Here is a 23,883-nt window from a genome sequence, read left to right as displayed (position 1 = left end):
GTGTCAAACAGGGTGATTGTTGGAACAGCCTTTATGTATAGAAATGTACTCAGAAAGCTGGATGACATTTATCTTTGTATGTATAGAACAAAATCTGAGACATCTAAGAGGTACTGTTTGATTCACATGGGGTGAAAAAACTGACATAAATAGAAATGTTTCCACAGGAGCTTTAAGTTTGGAATAAGAAAAGGTAAACTGATTAGGTTTGTCAAGTTACCTACATGAGTTACATGTCTTTGATATTAGGATCTTTCTTCCCTGATGTTTGAAGAGGCAAATGTTTAATCTTAGTTTGAAACCTGACCCAGACTTCCAAGTTCTGTGTTCAGTTTAGTCTTTAAAGAACACTTTACTCCACTTTATGACAACTAGAGGTCCTTAACTTGTTATCTATGTAATGTTGGTTGGAATAAACTTCTGCACATAGGATTTAATGGGGCGGCTGTGGCTCAGTGGGTAGAGTCGGTCGTCTATCAATCGGAAGGTTGGCGGTTCGATCCCAGCTCCGGCAGTCACATGCCGAAGTGTCCTTGAGCAAGACACTGAACCCCGAATTGCTCCCTCTGTTGTTCAGAGGTGTACGAGAGAGTGTGTACGAATGAGATTAGCTAACACTGATGGTCCCTTACTGTAGCAGCCTCTACCATCAGTGAGTGAATGGGTATGAATGGGTGAATGTGACAAGTAGTGTAAAAGCGCCTTGAGTAGTCAGAAAGACTAGAAAAGCGCTATATAAGTACAAGTCCATTTACCATTTACCATTTTACTTAAACGGCATGTTTTTGGTGTTGACAGAATGTCTATTTATTTCTGTGAACTCTATCCTCTTTATGTCCACTTCACTAGCAGTGGATAATATCACACCTTCGCACATCCCTCTGTCCCTCTACCTTTCTGGGTAGATGTTACCAGTGATACATTTGAGATATTTGTACTTGAAGTTATTTTACTAAGTAGCACCTTTTTATTTACCTGGTAACCTCTGAGGTAAACGTTTGCATGAATTGAGTAAAATGACACCTTAGTCCTGCACCAGAAGAAGGAAATAAAAACCAGTGCTGGCTCTGAGGTTTTGGTAAGCAGGGGGTTCAGAGCCAGCTGCACGGTAAGTGGTGAACGGGGCGGGTGAAGATAGCGGCTCACAGCACTGCACCACGGCACACCTGCCAAGCAGAGGGTGAAGGAGGGGAAGATGGATGAATGGAGGGGTTGGAGGGGTGGATGAGGGGGCGAAGGGTTAGTGCAAAGGGGGCGGAGGTGTGTAAACAACAGTACAGAAGAATTATCGTCACAGGGCTGAGGGGGGCGGGGCTTATCTGCAGCCTGGAATAATTCAGAGTCTGACTTTAACTGATACAGATTTTAGAAATGAAGACTTCACTGACAGAATGTGACGGTCAGGATTTTTTTACACAGGTAGTTTGAAAGCTGCTATCTCATGACTCAAGATTAAATTATAAATGTTTGACATTTTTAAACATTTGAGAACATCTGTCAATATTTAGTACAAGAAGCAGCAGATTATTCAGTAACAAAAATACGTGGAAACGTTTAAAATAATAAATAAAAAGACAGATTTGTGACATTTGGACTAACTTGGATCGGATTGGTCGGTAGATTTTTGAACACTTCCTGTAGAAATTTGTATTAATGACTGTTTTGACCGTCTGCAGGAAATAACTCACTGATGTTTGATTTTCAGACTGAAACATCATTTCATCCATATCGTCCAGTTGTGAATAAATATTTTAGGTGCAACAGTTCTTTAACACAACAAAATGATGATAAAATGTTAAATTTTGTGACTAACTTGAAATACTTGGTCGGTGGATTCCCAGAGGAAAATATTACTGCTCAAGGCTTTCTCTTCTAAGTCTCCGGAGACAAAATTGAGATTCTCACTTCAGCCTCATTCAAGTTTCAAACTGTTCTCATTCGTTTCTCCTAAAATTCACCAGGAGAAATAGTTGGGCCATCTAATCTAAATTTGCACTTTCTTGTACAGACCAAGCTATGACCTCATGTTTTTGTGTTCTTGTGTGTGTGTAAGTATATGTGTAAATGTGTAAGTAACCATGTCTGTTGAAAAGTATAAAATATATATATATATATATTAATTAATTAATTAATTGAATATAAGTTATTTAAATTATTTCAAATAAAAAAATTAGGAGTTTAAAAAAACATTTTAGGATTAATCAAATTTCTAAAAATAGAATCAGATAAATATAAAATAATAAATTTAACATTTTAGCTGTTAAAGAAATGCACCAAGTTTTGTCGTGAGTTGATAAACAATGCTGGCAGAGATTTGGATTGTTGACCTTGATACTCCTAAAATGCTGTTTGCTTTAACACAGCTGAAGTTGTGTTTAAATATTCAACCAGTTTATTTATTCACATGATTTGAAAGTGAACCATCTATCTGTCTGTTAGTACAAAGAAGTGCAGCCACATAATCTCCTTTAGGTGTCTCTCTTTTTATTGCCCATCTTTAGGACTTCTATGACGGAGCCCGCCTCTTGTTGCTAGGTGACTTAACTACAAAACCTCTTCTTCTTCTTCTTCTTCTTTTCTAAAAATGAATTTTTAATGTGTCCTCGCCCCGCTCTGCACCGTGCTTCACCGAGCATTAATCTGTGTCTCTGCCCAAATTACCACTGAATGACTCTGACGCTCCTCTCGGCAGACGAAGGGTTAATTGAGCCCTGTCTGTCTTTTCGTCCTGCAGGTTTTAAAAAAACGGAGAAAGACAACAAGAAGAGAAGCTGAAAGGTAAATAATTGACTGGGAGCTTCTTCTGAAGGCTCTGGTGAAGACGCTTAAGGCCTCTTCTGTGAGAGGGGGAACAAAAGGAGGGAGAGAAAGCAAACCGATTTTCTCTCCGAGGAGCTCTCACGGTAAGTGTGTGTGTTTTCTGGATGCAGGAGAGGCTCCATCACATGATTCGACTCCAGACTACTTTCCTGAGCTCCTGTTTTAACCGTGCATTTGTTTACGTTCACTTGAGAGCAGTGTGTAAAAAGCAGCAGCATTAGAGACGTGTTGCAAATAAGCTCAATAATTTAAAGGGAAATGTTTGATGCTTTCATGGTGTGAAATTACAAAATGAGCCTGCGGGCTGCCCAACACTGAAGTGCATCTTGCTTTGAGACTTCACCCTCCTTATTTCTGATCTTACTCACTCTCAAAGGTTGCTGTATCTTTTCAGAGACAGCTCTCAAAGTTGCTGTAAACACTTGGCATTAAAATCTTAATGACTTTGCTTTCCAGGGATCGTTTGAAGCTTCAGTTTCTATCAGAAAACGCCATAATAAATCAATTATTCATTGTTGTGATGCATGTGTGAGTTTCCTTCACACTGCCCCTCTACAGGAGACGTTTAAGAAGTCCAGCCGCCTCACTCAGGGGCATCACAGAGTCACCCTTTAAGGGAAGAAATCTATTTCTAATTCAATTTCCCCGACACAGAAACTCAGAGCCAGAAAAGGATCAAACCAGAACCCCCCCCCCAGGTTTAAAGAAGCTGCTTTTTACTCAGCGCCAGCGTAACAGCAACAGATCCGATAGCTCGGGGGTCTCGTCTCGCCAACTGCCCCGCACGCTCTCCCCACCGCCACTCTCTCCCTACCTCAGGAGGTATTTTAGTACAAGTGGGATTAAGCTTGTAGATCCCGGCCCCTAGCTGTCATGCTGGGGATTATGAAGCTGAGGGGAGGAGAGGTGGGTGGGGATGTTTGTTCTGTTTGCTGCTGCCCTGTGAAAAGGTGTGCCGGGCCAGCCGAAAAGGCTGCAGGCTGAGATACTGAGGAGCAGTAGGATGGGGGGGCGGGGTGAGGGGGGTTCTACCTGCTGCAGGGGGAGTAGATCGATCTCTGTGAGCGGGTTTATAGAGGCTTGTTGTTTTCCATTTCTAATAAGATTAAAAACATGAATCAGTGGCCACACTCTTTTTATTAAACAGTCTTATTGAAGTCGTTTGGTTCATCACTTTGGTCCTCTATCATGATCTGCCGTCCCGGGTTTGAACACTTCCATTTCACTTGAGAATATTAAGTTCTCAGAAATATGTTCTCCTGTCTTTGTGACATTATAGTTTGTTTTTTTTCCAGCTCTTTAAAACAACTCTCTGAAAAGTGAAGCCAAGCAGAGGTGCAAAAAAAACGCAGTACCTCCAGTGGCCAGTAGAGGCTGGCTCCAAAAGCAACACAGTTCCCATTAGAGCTCATAATAACAAACATTTTTAAACAACAATGTGAATTATGTTAACAACCTCGTACAAAAGTAGCTTTGGTCTTAAATCCTTATTGTTAATTTAATTTAATATGTATTTATACTTAATATTTAATTTTATTCAATTTTATTTAATATATAATCTAATTTAATTTAATATTTAATTTATTCTTATATTGAATGTAATTGTACTTAATATTTAATTTTATTCAATTTTATTTTATTAAATATTTAATTGTATTTGATATTTAATTTAATTTAATTTATATTTTATTTTTGAGACATCTGCTTCTGGATACATTTTGTCTTCTGTTTTGATACCAATTAATCAATCTTAATTTATATATCGCCAAAACGTGATTTTATTGTAAATATTTAACATTCTTATACATTCATAAACAATGTAAGAAGCCAGCAAATAAAATCACCCTACATTAAAAACAAGTAATCTTGTAAAAGTAGCAACAGACATATAATACTTATATACGACAAAATGACGATAAAATGTTAAATTTTGTGACTAACTTGAAATACTTGGTTGGAGTATTGTTAGTTTTTAATCTAGCTTTTAATTTGGAGTAATTTATTTTTAGCCCTGGTCTGTATTATTATTATTATTATAATCATTGCAAGTCCCAACAAATGTTCTCCTCAGACTCTTTCCAAACAGAGCAGGTCTAGACCATCCTCTAAAGACCCAACATCAAGACCGGATCAGATCCAGTCCCATCTTCCAGACAGGACTCAGTCTGATCTCATCTTAATCCACCATGAGCAGAGCACTTTGCAGCATTTAGCAAGTTACAGTGGCAAGGACAAACTTCCTTTAACAGGCAGAAACCTCCAGCAGGACCAGACTCATCAGGCTTTGAACATTTTTAAAAATTGACAAATTAATATGGGACCTAATAGGCTGTCCTCAGCTTTTGGAGCCAGACTCAAGTGGACACTTAAGGTACTGCAGCTTTTTGCACTTCTGCATTGGCATCACTTTTTGACACCTTAGCTAGCTTAAAACATGTCAAAGTTGAGTTTTAGGAGATGACATTAACTTTAACCATCAAGATGAGTTATAAGAGCTTTGCAGTGTCTGTTTTTGTTCTACTTAAAGCCTGAAGTTAAACAGAGAAGCTGTTGAGGTTTAAGCACCATAAATATAGAATTAATAATGCCATAAAGCCGAGTTTCCATACAGAAACATCACGAATATATGACTTCAGGCATACCCGCAGTCCCTCTCTCTCTGCAGCACCTCAACTTGAGGGATGTGTCCCCTCCCAAGTGACCAATCAGTGGAGCAGGCAGACAGGAAGAAGGGATGTAAATTGAGTGCTACTCATTAAAGTGACATTAATGGCATTATTGAGCAGGGAGGAAAAAATGAATCAGAGAGAAATTGGCACAGGAGCGGAGCGGTAAAAGGGGCCGGGCAGAGCGCCAGAACCTGCATAATGTCAGGAGCCCGTTCATCCGCGGGAGCAAGAACCACAGTGACCTCTGTGATCCTGTAAATGACGAGCAGGAAGTGAGTGCACCGTGCTTTTCTTTGTGTTACCTGCACAATGTCAGGAAGCAGTCGAGTGGTGCTGCGTGTCTGCGTATTGCACGCTTCTTTCTTTATTGTTGCTGTGTATTACACGAGTGGTTCTTTGAGCCGTGCTCTCCGACTGCTCCGAGGCATGCTCCAAACGTGTTTATGATTACCATAAAGCGTTATTACCCCCCCCCACCCCGTGATACAGGTTGCTATGCCAACTTTCAAGAAAGCGGGGACCTAGTTAGCACTCGTCTCCGTCTGATGTTTATTCTTGTGCATTACTGAACTTGCAGAGGCATCAGAAACAGCACATTAAAGGGACATTCCTCCTGAGGATGTTTGTCTTGTGATGGCTGGAGCTCCAGGTGAATAATCACAGGGAAGGATGCGCTGTGCTACGCAGGAATTCACACACTAATAGGGATATACATGAAGTCAGATCCTCAGCACCAGATCTTTGGTGGGCTCTGCAAACTCTGGTTTCTTTGTATAAACCTGACATGTATCCTGTGTGTTCCCTGGTTTCTATTGAAGATGAGAACAGTCCAGGAGTTTCAAAATAAGATGAGAGAAAGAGTAATAAGAGTATTTTTAGACATGAAGAATTAACTTCAAATTTACCTCTAAGTGGAAAGCAAATAAAAAAACACTGTGTTTATATTAAAAATGTCAAAAAATGTTCCATTTCTGATTATTTCTTATCTTTTCCCTGCTCTTAAACTGATAATAAACTGGTTTTCACTTGCCATATATAATATTGACCTTGCCTAGGTCGTTATTGCAAATGAGAATTGGTTCTCAATTAACTCACCTGGTTAAATAAAATGTACTGTTGGCAAAACAGTGCAGTGCATTGAACCAGGGGTGTATCCAGAGGGGTGTTTAGGGGTGTCATAGGCCATCCTTGAACTCTGACTGGCCAAGCCAGAGTCCCTGAATCCCAAAATCAACAACCCAAAAATTGGGTCAAAATAAAAAGTTTGAACTGTTTTGTTTTGTGGGGTTTTTTTTGCATTTAACTGTAACACATTTAATTTTGTTTTTAAAAATACTAAACTCATCCTTCTCTTCAGACAGCTGTGTAGAAGAGGAATTAGTCCATTAAATATTATAAGGAAACTTCTGCACACTGTTTAACATAACTGGCGTTAACGTTGCAGAGAAATATCTTTTTACACTTTGGATTGTGATTTTGGACAAACATCTTTATAACACTTGTGTTAAACCTTAATGTTGGCAGTTGTCAATTTGATGCACATGTTAATTCATGCCACCCCTGCATCGCTCAGTCAGTGCCTCAGGTCAAAAAAAAGTCTGGACCCAACCCTCCATCAAACACGTTTCAAAAGTAGTCTGGGAGCAGGTTTTAGAAATTCTAAAGTTGCATCACAAAATTTTAGAAACACATTTTTGATTTAAACATGAACTTGCTCTGACAGAGGGAGAATAAAACCTTTGATATATGTCTTTAAAAAGCTCTGACATATTGATCTTTTAAGATAAGATAAGATAGTCCTTTATTCGTCCCACATACCAGGAAATGTAAGTGTCCCAGCAGCAAAGTAAACAGTGCAAAAGAACAAGAGCATATCAAATATCAATGATTAAAAAGTTATTAGCAATTAAAATTAAAGAGGTAAAAATAAGCATAATAAATAATGTTTAAAATAACATACAAGTGACTGCATGGTGAAGCATTTACTAAACTTCATGCATCAATTAATTTGATTTTTAATACTTGTTTTCTGTTGCAATTCTTAAATATACTTGCAGAAAAGTTATCGTCTTATTATTAATATTGTCTTGAATCAGCATTTTTTGCAATCATATATTTATATCTGAATAAATTCACATATTTTAAGACAGAAGAAGCATTTTTGATTTGTTTTGTTTGTTTTGTTTGCAGGTCAGTGCTGCACCTTCAGGTTTCATGGTCTCAAAAAGCCGATTCTCATGGAGCTCAAACACAAATGGAAATATTGTCAGGAGAAAAAGAAAGGTAAATGTTAAATTGTTTTTCAAAAAGTTAAATTAATCATCAGAAAATGTATTTTATTTGCAGTTATTTGTCACAGAGCTCAGATAACGGTGCTTTTTTTTGCACAGTAAACTTGATATTTTGGTGTTTTTGTGAAGCTCTCTGAACTTGTGATTTTTAACATTTTCATACAAACTATTTATGAACGTGCAGATTAAATGATACTGCAAAGAGTCCCTGTTCCCTCCTACGTCAGCCTCCCTAACCCTGCCTTTAAGGCTCAGTCACACACGGTCAGATGGGGTTGTGGGAAGTGATTGGCGGGTGGGGGGGGGAGGTGCTGTTGGTAAGAGGTGATGTGGTGGAGGTAAAGGGGGTGGGGGGGAATGGTGAAGGCGAGTGCTCTGTGAGTAATCAGGCCGCCATCAGCAGCCGGAAAACCTCCGGCAGCGGGGTACCAACATGAGGAGGGGGGTCAGGGTTACACAGAGGGGGTGGGTGGGGGGGCGGTACTCACTGACAGCCTATAGTTCTGCATCATTTTATCAAACTCCTCGTCAATTTTTTTGTATTTCTCCTCAGTGCGGGGGGTGAGGGAGAAGGGCTCCTCGGGGTCTGGGCTCTCAGAGTCCCGGTGCTCTTTCTTGTTCAGAGCCTTCGTTCCCCCAAACAAAAGAAGAAGAAGAAGAAGGAGGAGGAGGAGAGGAAGAGGAGGAGAGGTAGAGAGAGAAGAAGAAGAGAAAGGGTAGGTTAGATAAGGTGACAAAAAGTGTGACGGTACTCACGCCGTAGCGTTTGAAGAGGCTGTCCAGGTCTTCGGTCTTGCGGTACTTGTCTTCGTTTAGCGGGCTTTGGTCGATGGAGTCGTCGCCGTCGGGCTCGGGGCTGTTGCAGCCGTTAAAGCCTTTCTTTCGCAACGTCTAAAGCGGTCAGAGAGGAGAGGAGGAGGAGGAGGAGGAGGAGGAGAAGGAGGTTTACACTTCATTTTTTCATGCACTTTTTTTTGGGAAACATTTGAACAAATCACAAGAACGACACATGAATATATCCCACATGATAAAAACCAGACAGCACAGACTGAACAAAACCACAGCATGATCAGGTCTCAGGGATTTAAAAACCTCTCAGGACAGCGCCAGTCCTTAAAGGTGACATCATGTGACCTTTACTACACAACAAACCCAAGACCAAAGCGTCCATGGTGCAGCCAGACGAATTAAATGCATCATTAATGAACACAGGGTTTCCATTTAATATTGAAAAGGAAACAAATTCCCAAAAATGACACATTCAGAAAACCGGAGAAGCTGAGATAACAAACTCGACACACATCCCTGAGTCTGCATCGTCATGTTCAGACTTTGTTGCTTCAAATTATCTCCAACTGAGATTCAAGAATATCAACAGATCCAGTTTCCAGAGAATTTATCGTCAAGGTTCAGGTTATTAAAAATGAAGTTTGTGCTTCACTGCAGCTTTAAAAACCTCTTATTACCCGGCTTTCTTACTGATCTTCTGGTTGTGTAAGAAGCTTGATTCTGATTGGTCAAAACCCCTTGACGACCCATTGACCATGGTTATTAACTTTCATGTTCAATCCACCGCAACATGCAGATAAGAATCCATCAGCATGGAACGCTAACTGATGTGGAATCACTATCTTTAATCAATGTAGGGGTGTGCAATATGAAAAATAAATCATGTCACGATTTTATCACGATTCTTTCATTTAGATTATTCAGATTTTTTGCAAGTAATTTACCAGTAAAACAAACCAGTTTACCTTTTTAAAATCAGCCTTAAACAGATCAAAGATAATTTCAGACAGGATACTGTTCCAACTCTTTTTTAATTTAGTTAAATAATTTAGAAAACTTGTGCCAAGTACAATTAACATCAAACTAAAACATTGACATGCATAACTTCAACTTCATTTAGTCAGTGTTTTTCTTTTCTTAACTCAAAATGAAAAACAACTTCAACACAACATTAAAGTAAGTAGGGATGCACCGATCCGATCCTGGTATTGGATATCAGCTAGATCGGACTCAAAAAGCTAGATCAGATATCGGTGACTAAGGGCCGATATATAGTGCCGATCCATGTGGCAGATCTATTCAATCAATCAATCAATCAATCTTTATTTGTATAGCGCCAAATCACAACAAACGTTATCTCAAGACGCTTTTACAAACATAGAAGGTCTAGACCACTCTATGTCAAATTATGAACAGAGACCCAACACCAAGACAGGGTAAGACTCAGTCTGACCCCACCTTAATCCATCATGAGCATTGCACATCGCAGTATTTAGCAAGTTACAGTGGTGAGGAAAAACTTCCTTTAACAGGCAGAAACCTCCAGCAGGACCAGACTCATGTTAGACAGCCATCATGCCTCGACTGAGTTGGGTCTGAAAAGACAGATAGAGGGGAGTAAGAGAGAGGTGATAGTGATGAGACGAGTCGTAGAAGCTGTTGTTGCCGCTGGAGTCCAGCACGTCCGTATCAGCTGGAGTCCAGATCGTCCGCAGCAGGAGGACGTCTACGGCAGCTCAGAGGAATCTACGAGACAATGGAGCTCAGGGACTCCAGAAAGGTCTATGGTTAGTAACTTTAATGGGACAGGCAGAGTTAAAGTAAGTGATGAAGGGGTTGGGGGGAAGAAGGTGAGCTAGGATCCCAGTGTCAGTGTGCCAGTTCCCCCGGCAGTCTAGGCCTATAGCAGCATGACAAAAGCTGGTCCAAGCCTGATCCAGCTCTAACTATAAGCTTTATCAAAAAGGAAAGTTTTAAGTCTACTCTTAAAAGTGGAGAGGGTGTCTGCCTCCCGGATATTCATCTCAGTTCTATGCTTTTCTGTGTTTAACAGCCATGTGTGTCTCCTACGTCATCAGCGCCGGCCGGTCTGTGCATGTTTGCCCGGTGGAGCATGAAGCTGCATGTCACGCTTCTTATGCTAACAACTCCACAGGAAACTTGCAACATGTGCAGCGCTTATGTTTCTATGGATGGCGGTCGCGCTGAAAAATATAATGGAAGCCCAAAGGAGGAAGTTTACATCAGCTGTAGCCGACTGCAAAGAAGGAAGAGACCTTCTATTGATGGATTCAAAGTGTGAAAACACGGACAGGTTAATGGATTTAATTGTTTCATCAAAGTCAGAAAAGCCTGAAGTTGCCAAAACATGATTCTATCCTCACATTAAGGAATAGGGATTGTCAAATCAACACCGGGATCGGATCGGCTAGCATCGGTATCAGCAGATACCAAAGCCCAGGTATCGATATCGGTATCAGGACCTAAGAAGTGGGATCGGTACATCCCTAAAAGTAAGGTTCACACTTGCTGGGGGATCATGTCCTTTGAGATAAAACCTTCCTGCTTCAGTTCCATCTTTCCAGAGCTGACTTGTTTCCTCATACAGAGTGCCCTGATCAAACGCCTGTGTCAGAGTTGTTTGTTTTGCCTGTGTGGACGGCGGCACGCCATCGGTCTCCTCGCCTTTTGAATTTCTGCATCCTGTTTCTTCAGGTGGTTCAATAAGGTTAGTTGTGTTTCCATCCAAGGTGCGGACCTTCTCGTTGCAAACTTTGTAAATAACAGTTGTTTGTGTCGTGTCACTTTGGGAAAACCCAAACCAGTTCCATATTACTGAGGTAGAGCTTCTTCTAGGGACCAACTCCTCACTTTCACTTTCATTAGCAGCCATGCTTTCTCTCAGGGAGAGGAGGGGATAAACAAACCAACACACTGCCTACAGCTCGCTCTGATTGGTTCATCCGTGTGTCTGTAGTGCTTATATGAAGTGGACTAACACATGGTGTGATTCACAGAGAGAAAACTTTGGATGTGGCTGTGCATGGACACACAGACTTAAGGCACAGACACAACGAGGGATAGAACAAGCACTACAGCCGGTTCTATGATCTCTGTGCTTTGGCAGATCGTCCTTGCACGCCCCTGAATCAATGCTTTTAGCGAGGTGTTTGTATTTTAAGTTAGTAGCGGGGTAATAAGCAGGATAATGTACAGTTAGCAGGTTGTTATGGGGAAAAGAATCCTGACAGGGTGAGACAAAACCCTGAAGCGAACCATACATCATCCCTTACTTATTATGTACGAGCGTCTCCAAAAGCTTGTTTACATCTTCTTCATAACCAGATCCATGAAGCCGTTTTCACTCCAACACAAACACAAATGTTCTTCTGGACTGCGGCACATCTGCTGACTCCCACACTGCTCATTGTATAAAAACGAAGCAGTAAAAGTCAGATGGAACAGTTGACCCTTCTAAAGACACACAAGGAGAGTTTTTTTATTCTACAGGCGCGTTAGAGAAGTGGAGAAAATCTCAACCTCTGATAATGCTTCATCGATTTGAGGGGTCAACGTTCATCACATCTGCCGCCTACGTGAAAGCACGTTATTACCACTGATTCTGCACTCGCACCCCCGGCAGGTGCTCTCAGAGAGTCAGGGGTTAAAAGGGTGAAGAAACTACTGACTCCAGATCCAAATGGAGAAAGCTTTGAAATCAAACGATGAAGCACTCCCCCAATCTTCAGCGAGCGTTCAGGATGTGCAGCAGCAGCAGCAGCAGCCTGTGGCACTTTCTCAGGGCGGGGGAATGTGTATAAACCTGAGCTGCATGTCAGATGGCACACCGAGGCATCACACCGCGCCGCACAATCAACAGTGCTGCTAATTGGTGTGAAGCTCGGCACTGGGGGAAGTGGTTGAGCGGAGAAAAAAGGGGGTAAAGGGCGTGTTAGGAGGCGCGCGGTGGTGTTGGCGGCGCGGTTAACGGCAGTCAGGTTGTGTCAGTGTTAGCACGCCTTGGAAGGGGCGCGAAGAAGAAGAAGAGGAGAAAGAAAGAGAGAGAGAGAAAAGGAGAGGGGCTCTTATTTTGAGAGGATTCTGCCAAACAAGATTTGCTGTTAAGTAGCTTTGCCTGGTCGGTCCTTGACCACACAGCCAAGCAGAAATGAGACTGGAGCTGGAGAGGCTTCTGTGGACCCGATACGAGACTTAGCTGGAGGTGGCAGGAGAAAAAAAGAAGAAGAAGAAGACGAGGAGGAAAATGTCTGGCTTTGAAACAATCTCTATCTCATCATGCTCTCATCTTGACCTGAAGAAACTCAGCCGTACGCTTCCAAAAACCTTAAAAACAGCATAATAATGAACAACACAACAGCTTCCCACAAGTGAAGCCCAAACACTTAGAGTGCCCCCTGTTGGCTGGCTGCAGGACAGGTCATAAATACAGTCTATAGGTGCATTTCCACCAAGAGCTCTGGGGTCTTTTAGCCCCCAGAGCTACTTTCCCCTGAACTAAAAGGTTCCTGTGCCCCCAGTGTTGTCTGCTTTTCGACCGCGGGCTGAAGTCCCGGGTAGATTGTGCAAATCAGGCCAGTAAATGCACTACACCACCAGACCAGTAGAGGGCAGTAAAACAAAGAGGAATGCCATTCATCACAGATGACACCATAGAAGCAGACGGACAGGCAGGTATCATTATGAGCAACACAACAGTTAGCCTGTTAGCATGAAGAGACTCAGCTGGTCTGTTTTAGATGGTGCTATATTTCATCACAGATGGATTCACTGAATCAACACGTGAGAGGAGATAAGCGCGAGTAGCAAAGACGTTTCAACACGGCTTTAAAATCCTTTTGAACTCAAAAAGCCGTGGCAGAGATCGGCCGGTGTTTTGGTTTAAACAGCGACCCTGTTAACTGGAGACTCTCAGCCGGATGCATCCCTCATAAACGTCTTTAGACCATCATTAAATATCTGATGAGGATATTTTGAAATCTTAATAAAAACTAAACTAGTTTGCATTCCCAGGAACTCCCTCTGTGTTTCAACAGCTGTGTAAACTCCACAAACACTGACACGTTCAGCTGAAGGTCTCCAGTTTACAGGGTCACTTTTAAAAGCGGAACACCGGGAGGAGAGACGCATTCACGGTGGGCTGAGAGAAGACTACTGTTACAAGCTGCTAAATCAAGAGAATCACAGCTTCTTCTTTTGAAAAGTACACACACATACAAAAAAGATAGAAGAAATAAAAACTAATGAAAGAAAGAGAAATCAAGAGAATCACAGATGGAAAACAATGACTGTGAATGGTTTTTGGAAAAAATATTTAGAAAAAAAATGTGAAAAAAATTTTTTTTTTTTAAATGTGAAAAAAAAATGTTGACAAAAAAAAATTGAAAAAAAAAATTTGACAAAAAAAAATTGAAAAAAAATGTTGACTAAAAAAATGTGAAATATTTTTTTTGCCAATTTATTTTGAAAAAAAATATTTTTGACAAAAAAAAAAATTGACAAAAAAAAGTTGACCGTTGAAAAAATTTATTTTCCTCAAACTTGAAATTGTGCTCCAAAAGCAGAAAAACATGAAAAAGTGAAAATGTTGTGCCTGCGGTTAAAAACATGGAAAAAGCAATGAATGAATCAACACAAACACTGACACGTTCAGCTGAAGGTCTCCAGTTTACAGGGTCACTTTTAAAACCGCAACACCCGGAGGTGAGACGCATCCACAGTGGGCTGAGAGAAGACTACTGTTACAAGCTGCTAAATCAAGAGAATCACAGCTTCTTCTTTTGAAAAGTACACACACATACAAAAAAGATAGAACAAATAAAAACTAATGAAAGAAAGAGAAAACAAGTGAATCACAGATGTGAAAACAATGACTGTGAATGTTTTTGGGAAAAAAATGAAAAAAAAAATATTTTTTCTTCAAAAATATTTTTTTCTTCAAAAATTTTTTTTTCAGAATTTTTTTTTTTTTTTTTTCTTCAAAAATTTTTTTGAAGAAAAAAATATTTTTGAAGAAAAAAATATTTTTGAAGAAAAAAGTATTTTTGAAGAAAAAAATATTTTTGAAAAAAAAATATTTTTGAAGAAAAAAGTATTTTTGAAGAAAAAAATATTTTTGAAGAAAAAAATATTTTTGAAGAAAAATATATTTTTGAAAAAAAATATATTTTTGAAAAAAAAATTTGAATTTTTTTTTTGGGCCAATTCTTTTTGAAAAAAATAAATTTTGACAAAAAAAAAATAACAAAAAAAAATTGACCCTGTCGAAAAAACAATTTTCCTCAAACTTGAAATTGTGCTCCAAAAGCAGAAAAACATGAAAAAAGTGAACATTTTGTGCCTGCGGTTAAAAACATGGAAAAAGCAATGAATGAATCAACACAAACACTGACACGTTCAGCTGAAGGTCTCCAGTTTACAGGGTCACTTTTAAAACCGGAACACCGGGAGAGGCGCATTCACCGGTGGAAACGCACGTAGTTCAGGGGTAAAGTTCCTCCTTATGTGTGTGTCTCATAAGTGGAACCATTTTCGACTGAGAGCAGCTTGTTAACTTTGTATGGAAGTTTCAAAGATGGTTCCTTGTACTGGAATAAGTTCTGTTTTGTTTGAACCATCTCCAAAAGCCTGACAAACATGATCATGAATTTTTACAGTGTGTCATTTCACAAATCGTCTCCAAGACACAAAGTACTCCGAGATCATTTTCAATATTTCACTCACCCTATATTTTCTTAATTAATTATGCCGTGTCAAGTGTGACTGCAGTCGAGTGGTGGTCTGATTAAAACATAAGCACATGTTCCGCGACTCCCACTGAGCTCAATCAAACGCTAAGTGAGGATGATTCAACTGCGAGCAATCCAGCCTCGGAAGTGGAGCCGGCGGAGACTCGTACCTGCAAGAGCGCCCGACAAAACCCCGAGGAGGCAGAGACAGAGGTTCTTTTAATTTCAGATGAATTAGTCTCACATCCTCAGAACAGGTGAGGGCATGAGGGTAATGATGCCTGCTGGATGTCAGCGTAAAGACACTGCCAGTTTTTAATAACAATAGTGCTCTTTGATATGAATCTCATTAAAACTCAAAGCCATTATTATCACGGCGGTGTCAGAGCGGTGTTTTATCTAGCAGCCGAAGCGGGTTATTAGACAGATTTGTTCCAACACGGAGACAGTCGCCTGATTCAGCTGTTCACTCTCAGCAGAACAAGTCAGCGCTCTGATCTGCAGCTTAATGCAAATTTAACGTGCAGGAGCCGCCGCCGCCGCCGCTGCTGTCGCCACTCGCTTTGTTGTCCACAGTTCTTTTGTGGCAGCTGGTGTGTGAGTGTGTTTGTGTTCTGACCTAAAAAATAAAATAGAGGGAACAGAAATGACACAAAGTGAGTTCAACCTGACAAAGACGGCATGTGACGGAGGGCTGAGAGGAAGATGTGATTGAGGCGTGGACCTCCTGCACCCCCGCCGTCAGGACGCAAAGAGGCTGCAGGACAAAACGCCGATGACACTGGAGACATGTTGGTGGATCATGCACATGTACTGACACAAACAGAAACCACTGCAGAGGAGCTTCTGCTGAAATAATTGATTCCCCGACTTGAAGTTGACCCTCATTGACCCCGACAACAACCAAGCATTGCTCCTGCTGCCAGGGCCTGAGCCAGGGGATGGTTAGGGGGTGATTATTCACCCCCAGACAAAAAGAGTCCAGATCTGCTTCTGCCAGTTTCATCCAATCTGGGTCTTATAAGTTCGGATAAGAGTGTGCAAACAAAACAAATGTGACCACAGAAAGAAACAGCCAATCAGATCATTAGAGAAGCTGTTAGACTTAACGGCCATCTTTCCTGAATGCACCAGCATCCATATCTGCCTTAGATACAGCAAAAAACTGTGGGGGCACAGGATGGTCAATCAGAATCAGAATCAGAATCAGAATCAGCTTTATTGGCCAGGTACGCTTGAACACACAAGGAATTTGACTTAGGTAAACTGTGCTCTCTTTGTACAAGGCATAAGAATAATAATAATAATGCAGAGATCTCAGCCATAATGTAACTCTAGCAAAAGTTCAGACAGGAAGACTATAAAGCAATCACAGCAGTTGTTTAACTCTCCTCTCCCTCGTTCAATAGCTCACCCTCTTCCAGCTGCACGCTCCTGAGCTGTCATTGGTTAATCAGCAGCTGCATCATCCAATAGCTCAGTGGCACGCCCTTATCATCAGCCTATCAACTTTCTGCTGTCTTTTTAAATGCGTCTCTCTCTCCTGCTAGTTCCTTCTTGCATTGATGGTGTGCACCCCTCCACCTCCCCATCTCCACCTGGTCTCTGCAGGTCTTCAATTCCTAGGATCATCAACCACCACCACCAGTGTCTGGACTCTAGGGGGATTTCTTCAGCTGCCAAATTCATGCATCCTACCCTCACAACATTATCCCCATAGAGTCCTTACACCAAAGATTTCTGTCAAGTTTCATCATTCATTCAGTTGTAAGAAATAATCTTTAATATTCAAAATGTGTCTCTCCTGATTGAAATACATGTAAGCCACCTGATGCTTCATTCTGATTGGTCGAACCCCCTTGACAACGGTTGTAAATGAACGTGGAGTCTCTTTTACCCCTTTTCCACCGAGGCAGTTCCAGGACCGGTTTGGAGGCGGCACTCAATTGAGAACTGGTTGTTCTTGTTCTGACTGTGAGTGAACCGGCTCAGGGCCGGGAAAACCGGTTCCAGAGCGGCTCCAACTCTTTGCTGGTCTGGAACTGCAAACCGCTTACGTCAGGGGCGAGGGGCGGGGTTACTGTGATCAAAACCACAAACCCAACATGTTCCCTCCATCGTCCTGCAGCAAACAAATCAAAGAGACTAATGGATTCCAAGGCAAAGCAGCGGTCGGCCGAGGAGACAAGCTGCCGTTGTCCTCCATCGTTGTTGTTGTGAGGGAAAGTTTGCGGCTAGCGCTGCTGGGAAAAGCGGTCATGTAAATGTGACGTCATGACCAAGCGGCAACCTCCGGTCTGAAAGTATGAGTCCAATGCAGAAGTGCTAAAAACTGCTACAGCATTAATAAACATGTTCACAGCCTGGTACAAAAGACCAGTGTAGTCTGGATAGCTCATTTCTCAATGTCCTCTCACTGTGAGGGGGGGGAGGATTTCTTTCTAATGCGGCGATTTCCAAGATATTGAGATTACTAGTCTTCCAATGAGAGGCACAGCTGCCTGCAGGAACACTGTAGCTGTCGGCTAGGAGGCTCAAACTCCGCCTCTTAAGGTCACAGTGGCGCCACAGCAGCAATATGGCTGCCACCAACGATTGGCCTCAAAGCAGCTCTTCAGAAACAGATGGGTGACATCACAGATACTACGTCCATATTTTATACAGTCTATAGTCATGACGTGCCTCTTCCAATGCCTCGAGCGGGCGGAGAAACAAACGGGTGCCGTGTTGGTGCACGAGTTCAACCAGCTCCGAACCAGCGTGAGCACCAGCCAGGAAATACAACCCGGTGGAAAAGAGGTATTTGTCCTCCTCAGTCTCTGGATCCACAATCGACTCAACTGCCTGCCAATCGAGCCGATAAAGCCGGCTGGATGGAGAAGTCATGGATGTTCTGCCTCATGAGAGTTATTTCTGCAAAACCCAACATGTTTTACTCATCACCTGTTCGATGTTTATTAACTCACAACAGCTTCAGCTAAAGCATAATAAAGAAACATGGTTGGAGCTCTGATTTTGCACCTGAAAGTTAGGGAAAGTTAGTGTAGCTAGCATCCTATCTACAGCACCAACCACCTTACTCCCACTGCCTCTAAGGGCAATCTGTGAGGTATAAAACAGAGAGTGATCGGTCCTTGAACGCAGCACAGAGCAGAGGAAACATCCTTAAAGTTATGTCCTTGCTTTCAAACGTCCAAATCTGAAACGTTTCCTGGAGATGAATCTGATGAAACAGGAAACAGAACACACATCTGTCTCTTTACACAAACACGTTGTCTTTGATAACACCGACCTCTCTCTCTCTCTCTCTCTCTGTCTCTCTCTCTCTCTCTCTCTCTCTCTCTCTCTCTCTCTCTCTCTCTCTCTCTCTCTCTTCTCATGTAAACAAAACTGATATTTTGTGAACATTGTGGTGCAAACATGGGCATCGTTCCCTCTCTCTCCTTCTCTCTCTTTTTTTGTCTCTTTCACACTCAACATTTGTGCTACAGTACACTCACATGCTCTCTCTCTCTCTCACACACACACACACACACACTGTCACACTGATCAGCTTGTGTCTCAGTCAGTCAGCCATCTGTTCACCTGTCCACCCTCTCTCTCCCTCTCTCTCTCTCTCTCTCTCTCTCTCACTCCATTGTGTTGCCAGGGTAAGATTCACCCTGCAGAGCACCACGCCGGCCTCTGACTGGCTGCTCCTGCGTTCAAGCCCCGCCCCATTACTTCCCTCCTTTCCTCCCCCCCTCTGGCTCTCTTGCTCGCCCACCCGCCTGTCCGCCCGACCTCTGTTTCCAGCTCTCTCTCTCTCTCTCTCTTTCTCTTTCTCTCTCACACACTCTCTCTCTTTCTCTCTCTCTCGGCCCACCACCTTTAACGGGCGCTCTCGCTCTCTCGCAGAAAAGTGCAAAGTCTCGCACTCGTCCTTCTGTGTTTTTCACCCTTTTCCTTGTAATGTCTCCATATGTGAGTCTCCCTGGACGCCTGTTTCCTCTCATCCTCCTCCCCCTCTCTCTCTCTCATCTTTCTCACTCTTGTTCCCACTGCTCTCCCTCTCTCTGTGTCCTCTTTTGCCCTCTCTCTCTCTCTCTCTTTCCGTCTCTCTCTCTCTCTCTGTCTCCAAACCGAGAGCTTTCCCATCATATTTACACTCCCTCTTTCTTCCTCTTCACTTCTTCTGCTGTTATCTCTCAGTCTTTTCACAGGCTGCAAACTCTGAACAAGATGCATCTGAGGCTCAGAGAATCAAACATTTGAAGTGATGGAAACTTCTGTACACGTCCTGCAAAAGCAAATCCTGCAGACGCACTTCATGCAGACTTCATCATGGAAAAACACTTCCGATTTCATCCAGAGGGGGCGCCAGATTCAACACAACTCCTCATTTTTCCTTACACTTGTGATATTCAATTAAATTCAATTCAATACCTTTATTTATTCTCCAAAAGACATTGAGGTTTCCCTCATTTCCAGTGTTGTTGAGATCACAGGCACATTAGAAACTGAAACACTAAAAAGACAAAGGAGCTCATCGTAGATCTCAGAAAGAATGCCGACATACACTCATCCATCCACATCGATGGTGGAGGTGGAGCGTGTGACCAGCTTCAAATTCCTGGGGATCCACATCCCACAGGACCTCATCTGGAAGACCAACTGCTCCAATCTGGTCAAGCAGGCTCACCAGCGTCTCTTTTTCCTGAAGACTTTGAAGAAAAACCGCCTCTCTTCAAAGATCCTGGTGAACTTCTACAAGATTGAGAGCATCCTTACCAAGTGCATTACAGTTTGGTACGGGATCTGCTCTGTCTCGGACCAGAATGCATTGCAGAGGGTGGTGAAAACCTCCCAACGCATCACTGGAGCCTCACTTTCTGCCATTGGGGACACCTACAGGAAGTGCCGTCTCAGGAGAGCTGGGGACATCACCAAAGACTCATGTCACCCAGCTCACAGCCCTGTTTACCCTCCTGCCCTCTGGGAGGCGCTACAGGAGCCTCAGGACCAAAACCTCCAGGTTCAGGAACAGCTTCTTCCCCACAGCTGTCTCTTTGTTGAACTCTGTCCCCTGACGTCCCACCCCCCTTTCACTCACATAAACATGCTTACCACCTCAGGACTGAACCACCACTCCACCATTAACTGCACTTTCCATCCTGTACATTCATTCATTCATAAATTCAATTTACTGTACATATATAGTCTAGTCATTCATGTAGATACATATCATATAATATTAATTCATCAGTCATATTTGTATATTCTGTATTATTCATGTTATTTAACTTACTGCTAAGCACTTCTGGTTACATGCTATCTATATTTCATTACTTGTTTGTACCTGTTACATGCTCAATGACCATAAATCTAATCTAATCTAAAACAACGAACAAACACACAATCATTCACAAAACAATAGCTTCATTAAAACAGAGACAGTTGCAGACACAGTGGTCTGAGATCAAAGTCTTAAACTCTGCAAAAGAGGGAATGGATGTCAATTTTAAAGTCTGTTGGAGGGTATTCCATGATTTAGGGGCATCGATGGAAAATGCTGATCTACCCAGCTCAGTGTTAACTGGACGGGCTTCCAGGAGAGAGATACGTGGAAGCAAACTGCTTTTAAAAACAGGGATGCATCATCAGCTGCTGGATAACTCATGCTTTCACTCTTCCTCCAAAGCAGTGGAATAAAACCGTCTCTATCTCTTCAAAGCAAACAAACAGACCGTCTAGTCGTCTGAGGTACATCATCCATGAAGCCCCAGCTCCGCTCCTCTCCTCTCCTCTCCTCTTTTCTCTTCTCCTCTCCTCTCCTCTCCTCTCCTCTCCTCTCCTCTCCTCTCCTCTCTTCTCTTCTCTTCTCTTCTCTTCTCCTCTCCTCTCCTCTTTGCTCTCCTCTCCTCTCCTCTCCTCTCCTCTCCTCTCCTCTCCTCTCCTCTCCTCTCCTCTCCTCTTCTCTCCTCTTCTCTCCTCTCCTCTTTTCTCCTCTCCTCTCCTCTCCTCTCCTCTCCTCTCCTCTCCTCTCCTCTCCTCTCCTCTCCTCTCCTCTCTCACATTCTTAAACTGTCGTCAGCGGCCCAAACATCCTTGAAACTCCTCCGGCTGGCTCTGACTGAAATTATTTATCTGGAAAGTTAATGGAGCCTGCTCTCCCGGGGGGGCGGAGGCCTCAGGACGACTTGCTTGGTTAGAGAGGAAGCCGACCATGTGGGACGTCCCTCCTGTCAGCTACACTCTGCGCCCTGATTGGTTGTCTGCTTTGATGGAGACTAAACAAAGGGGAGGGGAGCGGGTGGTCTCTGATAGATACTGGACTCATTAATGAAGAGGTTGTGTTTGTTTCAGGGAGGGAGGTGGGTGTCTCCATCATTCATCAGCTTCTTTATAATATAAGAGACTCTGGAAATGAGTCAGTAATTCATCAATCAAGGACTTCAGTACTTAATATCTTTTTAATGGAGTCCTGGTTTCATTGTAGGAGCATTAATCATTTCACACAGCAGGTCAGAAATCAGAGTTCTGAGCAGACGACTCGGAGCGAGTGACACCGTGAAGACATCTCTGTGAAATCCTCGGCCCTGAAATGCTGCTGTAATAAAGAGAAATCGTCTCCAATTAACCCGCGTCTCAATATTTAATTTCAGAATGTTTGGAGGGATGACAGAAGACACATCAGCCCTGAGCTTTGAGCCTCAAAGCCCTTAAAGTGTGTTTGATTCAGCCGAGAGCAGAAGAGCAGGGTTTTTAAGAAATAAGATCTTAACGAGGCGGTTTCTGAAATATTGATGGGATTGTGATTCTGACAGTGTCTGAGTGTTTTTAAAGGTTTCTCTCAGCTGGATTTATTTCTCTTAAAAAGTCTGAGGCGATAGGTTGGGCATGGAGGCTGACACATACATGCTGTTCATGTTCGGACGCAGCCTCTTCAGGACCAGACTGACCAGTGCTGCGTGATCTGGTGTGCTCTGCTCAGAGGATGGGAGCTCACAGACAGAAGACAGAATCAATCAACTGATCAGGAGAGCAGATCCAATGGAGTCCATCCTGAGAGACCTCACACACCTGCTCCAGAGTCTACTGGTGATTCAGCCGAGCACTGAGTTACAGAAGGTTCTTTCTCTCAGCAGCCATTACATCATGTAACTTTGCAAACTGTGAATCTTTGCAGTTTGGATTTTTAATTGTTCTAACAAGATTTATTTGTCTTATTTATTTATCCATTTATTTCTTGTATTTATGTGATTTATTTTAACTTTAACTGATTTTTTATTTTGCTTTCTATTCTTACTTATTTTATTATTTTTAACTGTATTGATTTTGTTTAATTTTAAGTATTTTAAGTATGATCAGTACTTTTATTATTTCCCCTTCTCTGTTGTTTTCTGTCTCTCTTCCTTTGTGAAGCACTTTTGTTTAAAAGTTGCTATATAAATAAAGTTGAGTTGAATATTCTTTTAAAGGGGACATATCACGCTTTTTTCATCAACATATATTGGTCTAAGAGGTCCCCAAAACATGTCTTTAAAGTTTATCGTCAAAAAAACACTTTGAAATCAGATTCTGGTCTGCCTGAAAAGCCCTCTTCTTCAGTCCTGCTCAGAACACTCTGTTTTCTCTCTGACCACGCCCCCTCAGGAAGTGGATGTGCCTCGGCTCTCCAGCACGTTGATCTAATGTTTACATGTTGGCTGAATATACACGGCTGCTCACAGATCACGTTACTGCAACCCTCTGAATCTGATCCAGAATCTGATCCTGACGGAGAGGCGCCTGCAGCAGGACCTTTCTGAACCATTGGTCACAGATTTAGTGTTTCTTGTTGTTTTATTTGTCAGCATGTCGACGTGTGTCTTGGTACACAGCTACGAACATGTAGCTATGTGGCTATGCTAACTAGCGCTAGCACTTATCCATGACAAATAAAAATCATCCACTCGATCTTCAAATCTTCAGACGTGGGGAGTCAAACCGACCTCTACCAGAAAGGCAGCGGGACCTTTCTGAAGGACTGGTCACAGATTTAGTGTTTCTTGTTGTTTTATTTGTCAGCATGTCGACGTGTGTCTTGGTACACAGCTACAGCTATGACATGTAGCTATGTAGCTATGCTAACTAGCGCTAGCACTTATCCATGGTAAATAAAAATCATAAACTAGATCTTCAAATCTGCAGACGTGGGGAGTCAAAGCGACCTTTGTGTTTATTAAGACAGCCTACAACTAGCATGCCTCCCTCCTAAGCTCCTTGTTAGCACACATGTGTGCAGGGAATGAAAAACGGAGGAGGGGTTGAGTTGTATTTTATACAGTCTATGGGCTGAACAAGCTCCGAGCTCTGACTTCCTGTTACAGACCGGATATTGTTGTTACGTAACAAAAACACGGCTGGTTTCAGCACACATTTACAGAAAGGTGGAGAAATCAGAACAGGGGCAGAATGGATTCTTTTCATTCTCAGGGGGTTTGTAGACAGGGACACAGATTTCAGGTAGAGAACCATTAAAAAGTCCATTTTGCATGATATGTCACCTTTAATTACATTTTTATAGAGAGCTTTTATGGAGTATAA

The 23,883-nt window shown here is 42.2% G+C and overlaps 1 protein-coding gene across 1 annotated transcript in view; it reads right to left on the bottom strand.

Annotated features, from left to right (window-relative positions):
• Positions 1-23,883, bottom strand: part of mef2d (myocyte enhancer factor 2d) — a 129,624-nt gene that overhangs the window by 9,576 nt on the left and 96,165 nt on the right. Inside the window, exon 4 of the mRNA XM_034697527.1 lies at positions 8,537-8,671. Coding sequence (XP_034553418.1) covers positions 8,537-8,671 — 135 coding nt within the window. The remainder of the gene's footprint in view (positions 1-8,536; positions 8,672-23,883) is intronic.

The sequence above is a fragment of the Notolabrus celidotus genome, chromosome 12, assembly GCF_009762535.1.
Source record: "Notolabrus celidotus isolate fNotCel1 chromosome 12, fNotCel1.pri, whole genome shotgun sequence".
Lineage (NCBI taxonomy): Eukaryota > Metazoa > Chordata > Actinopteri > Labriformes > Labridae > Notolabrus > Notolabrus celidotus.
This window is presented reverse-complemented; position numbering and strand designations above follow the sequence as displayed.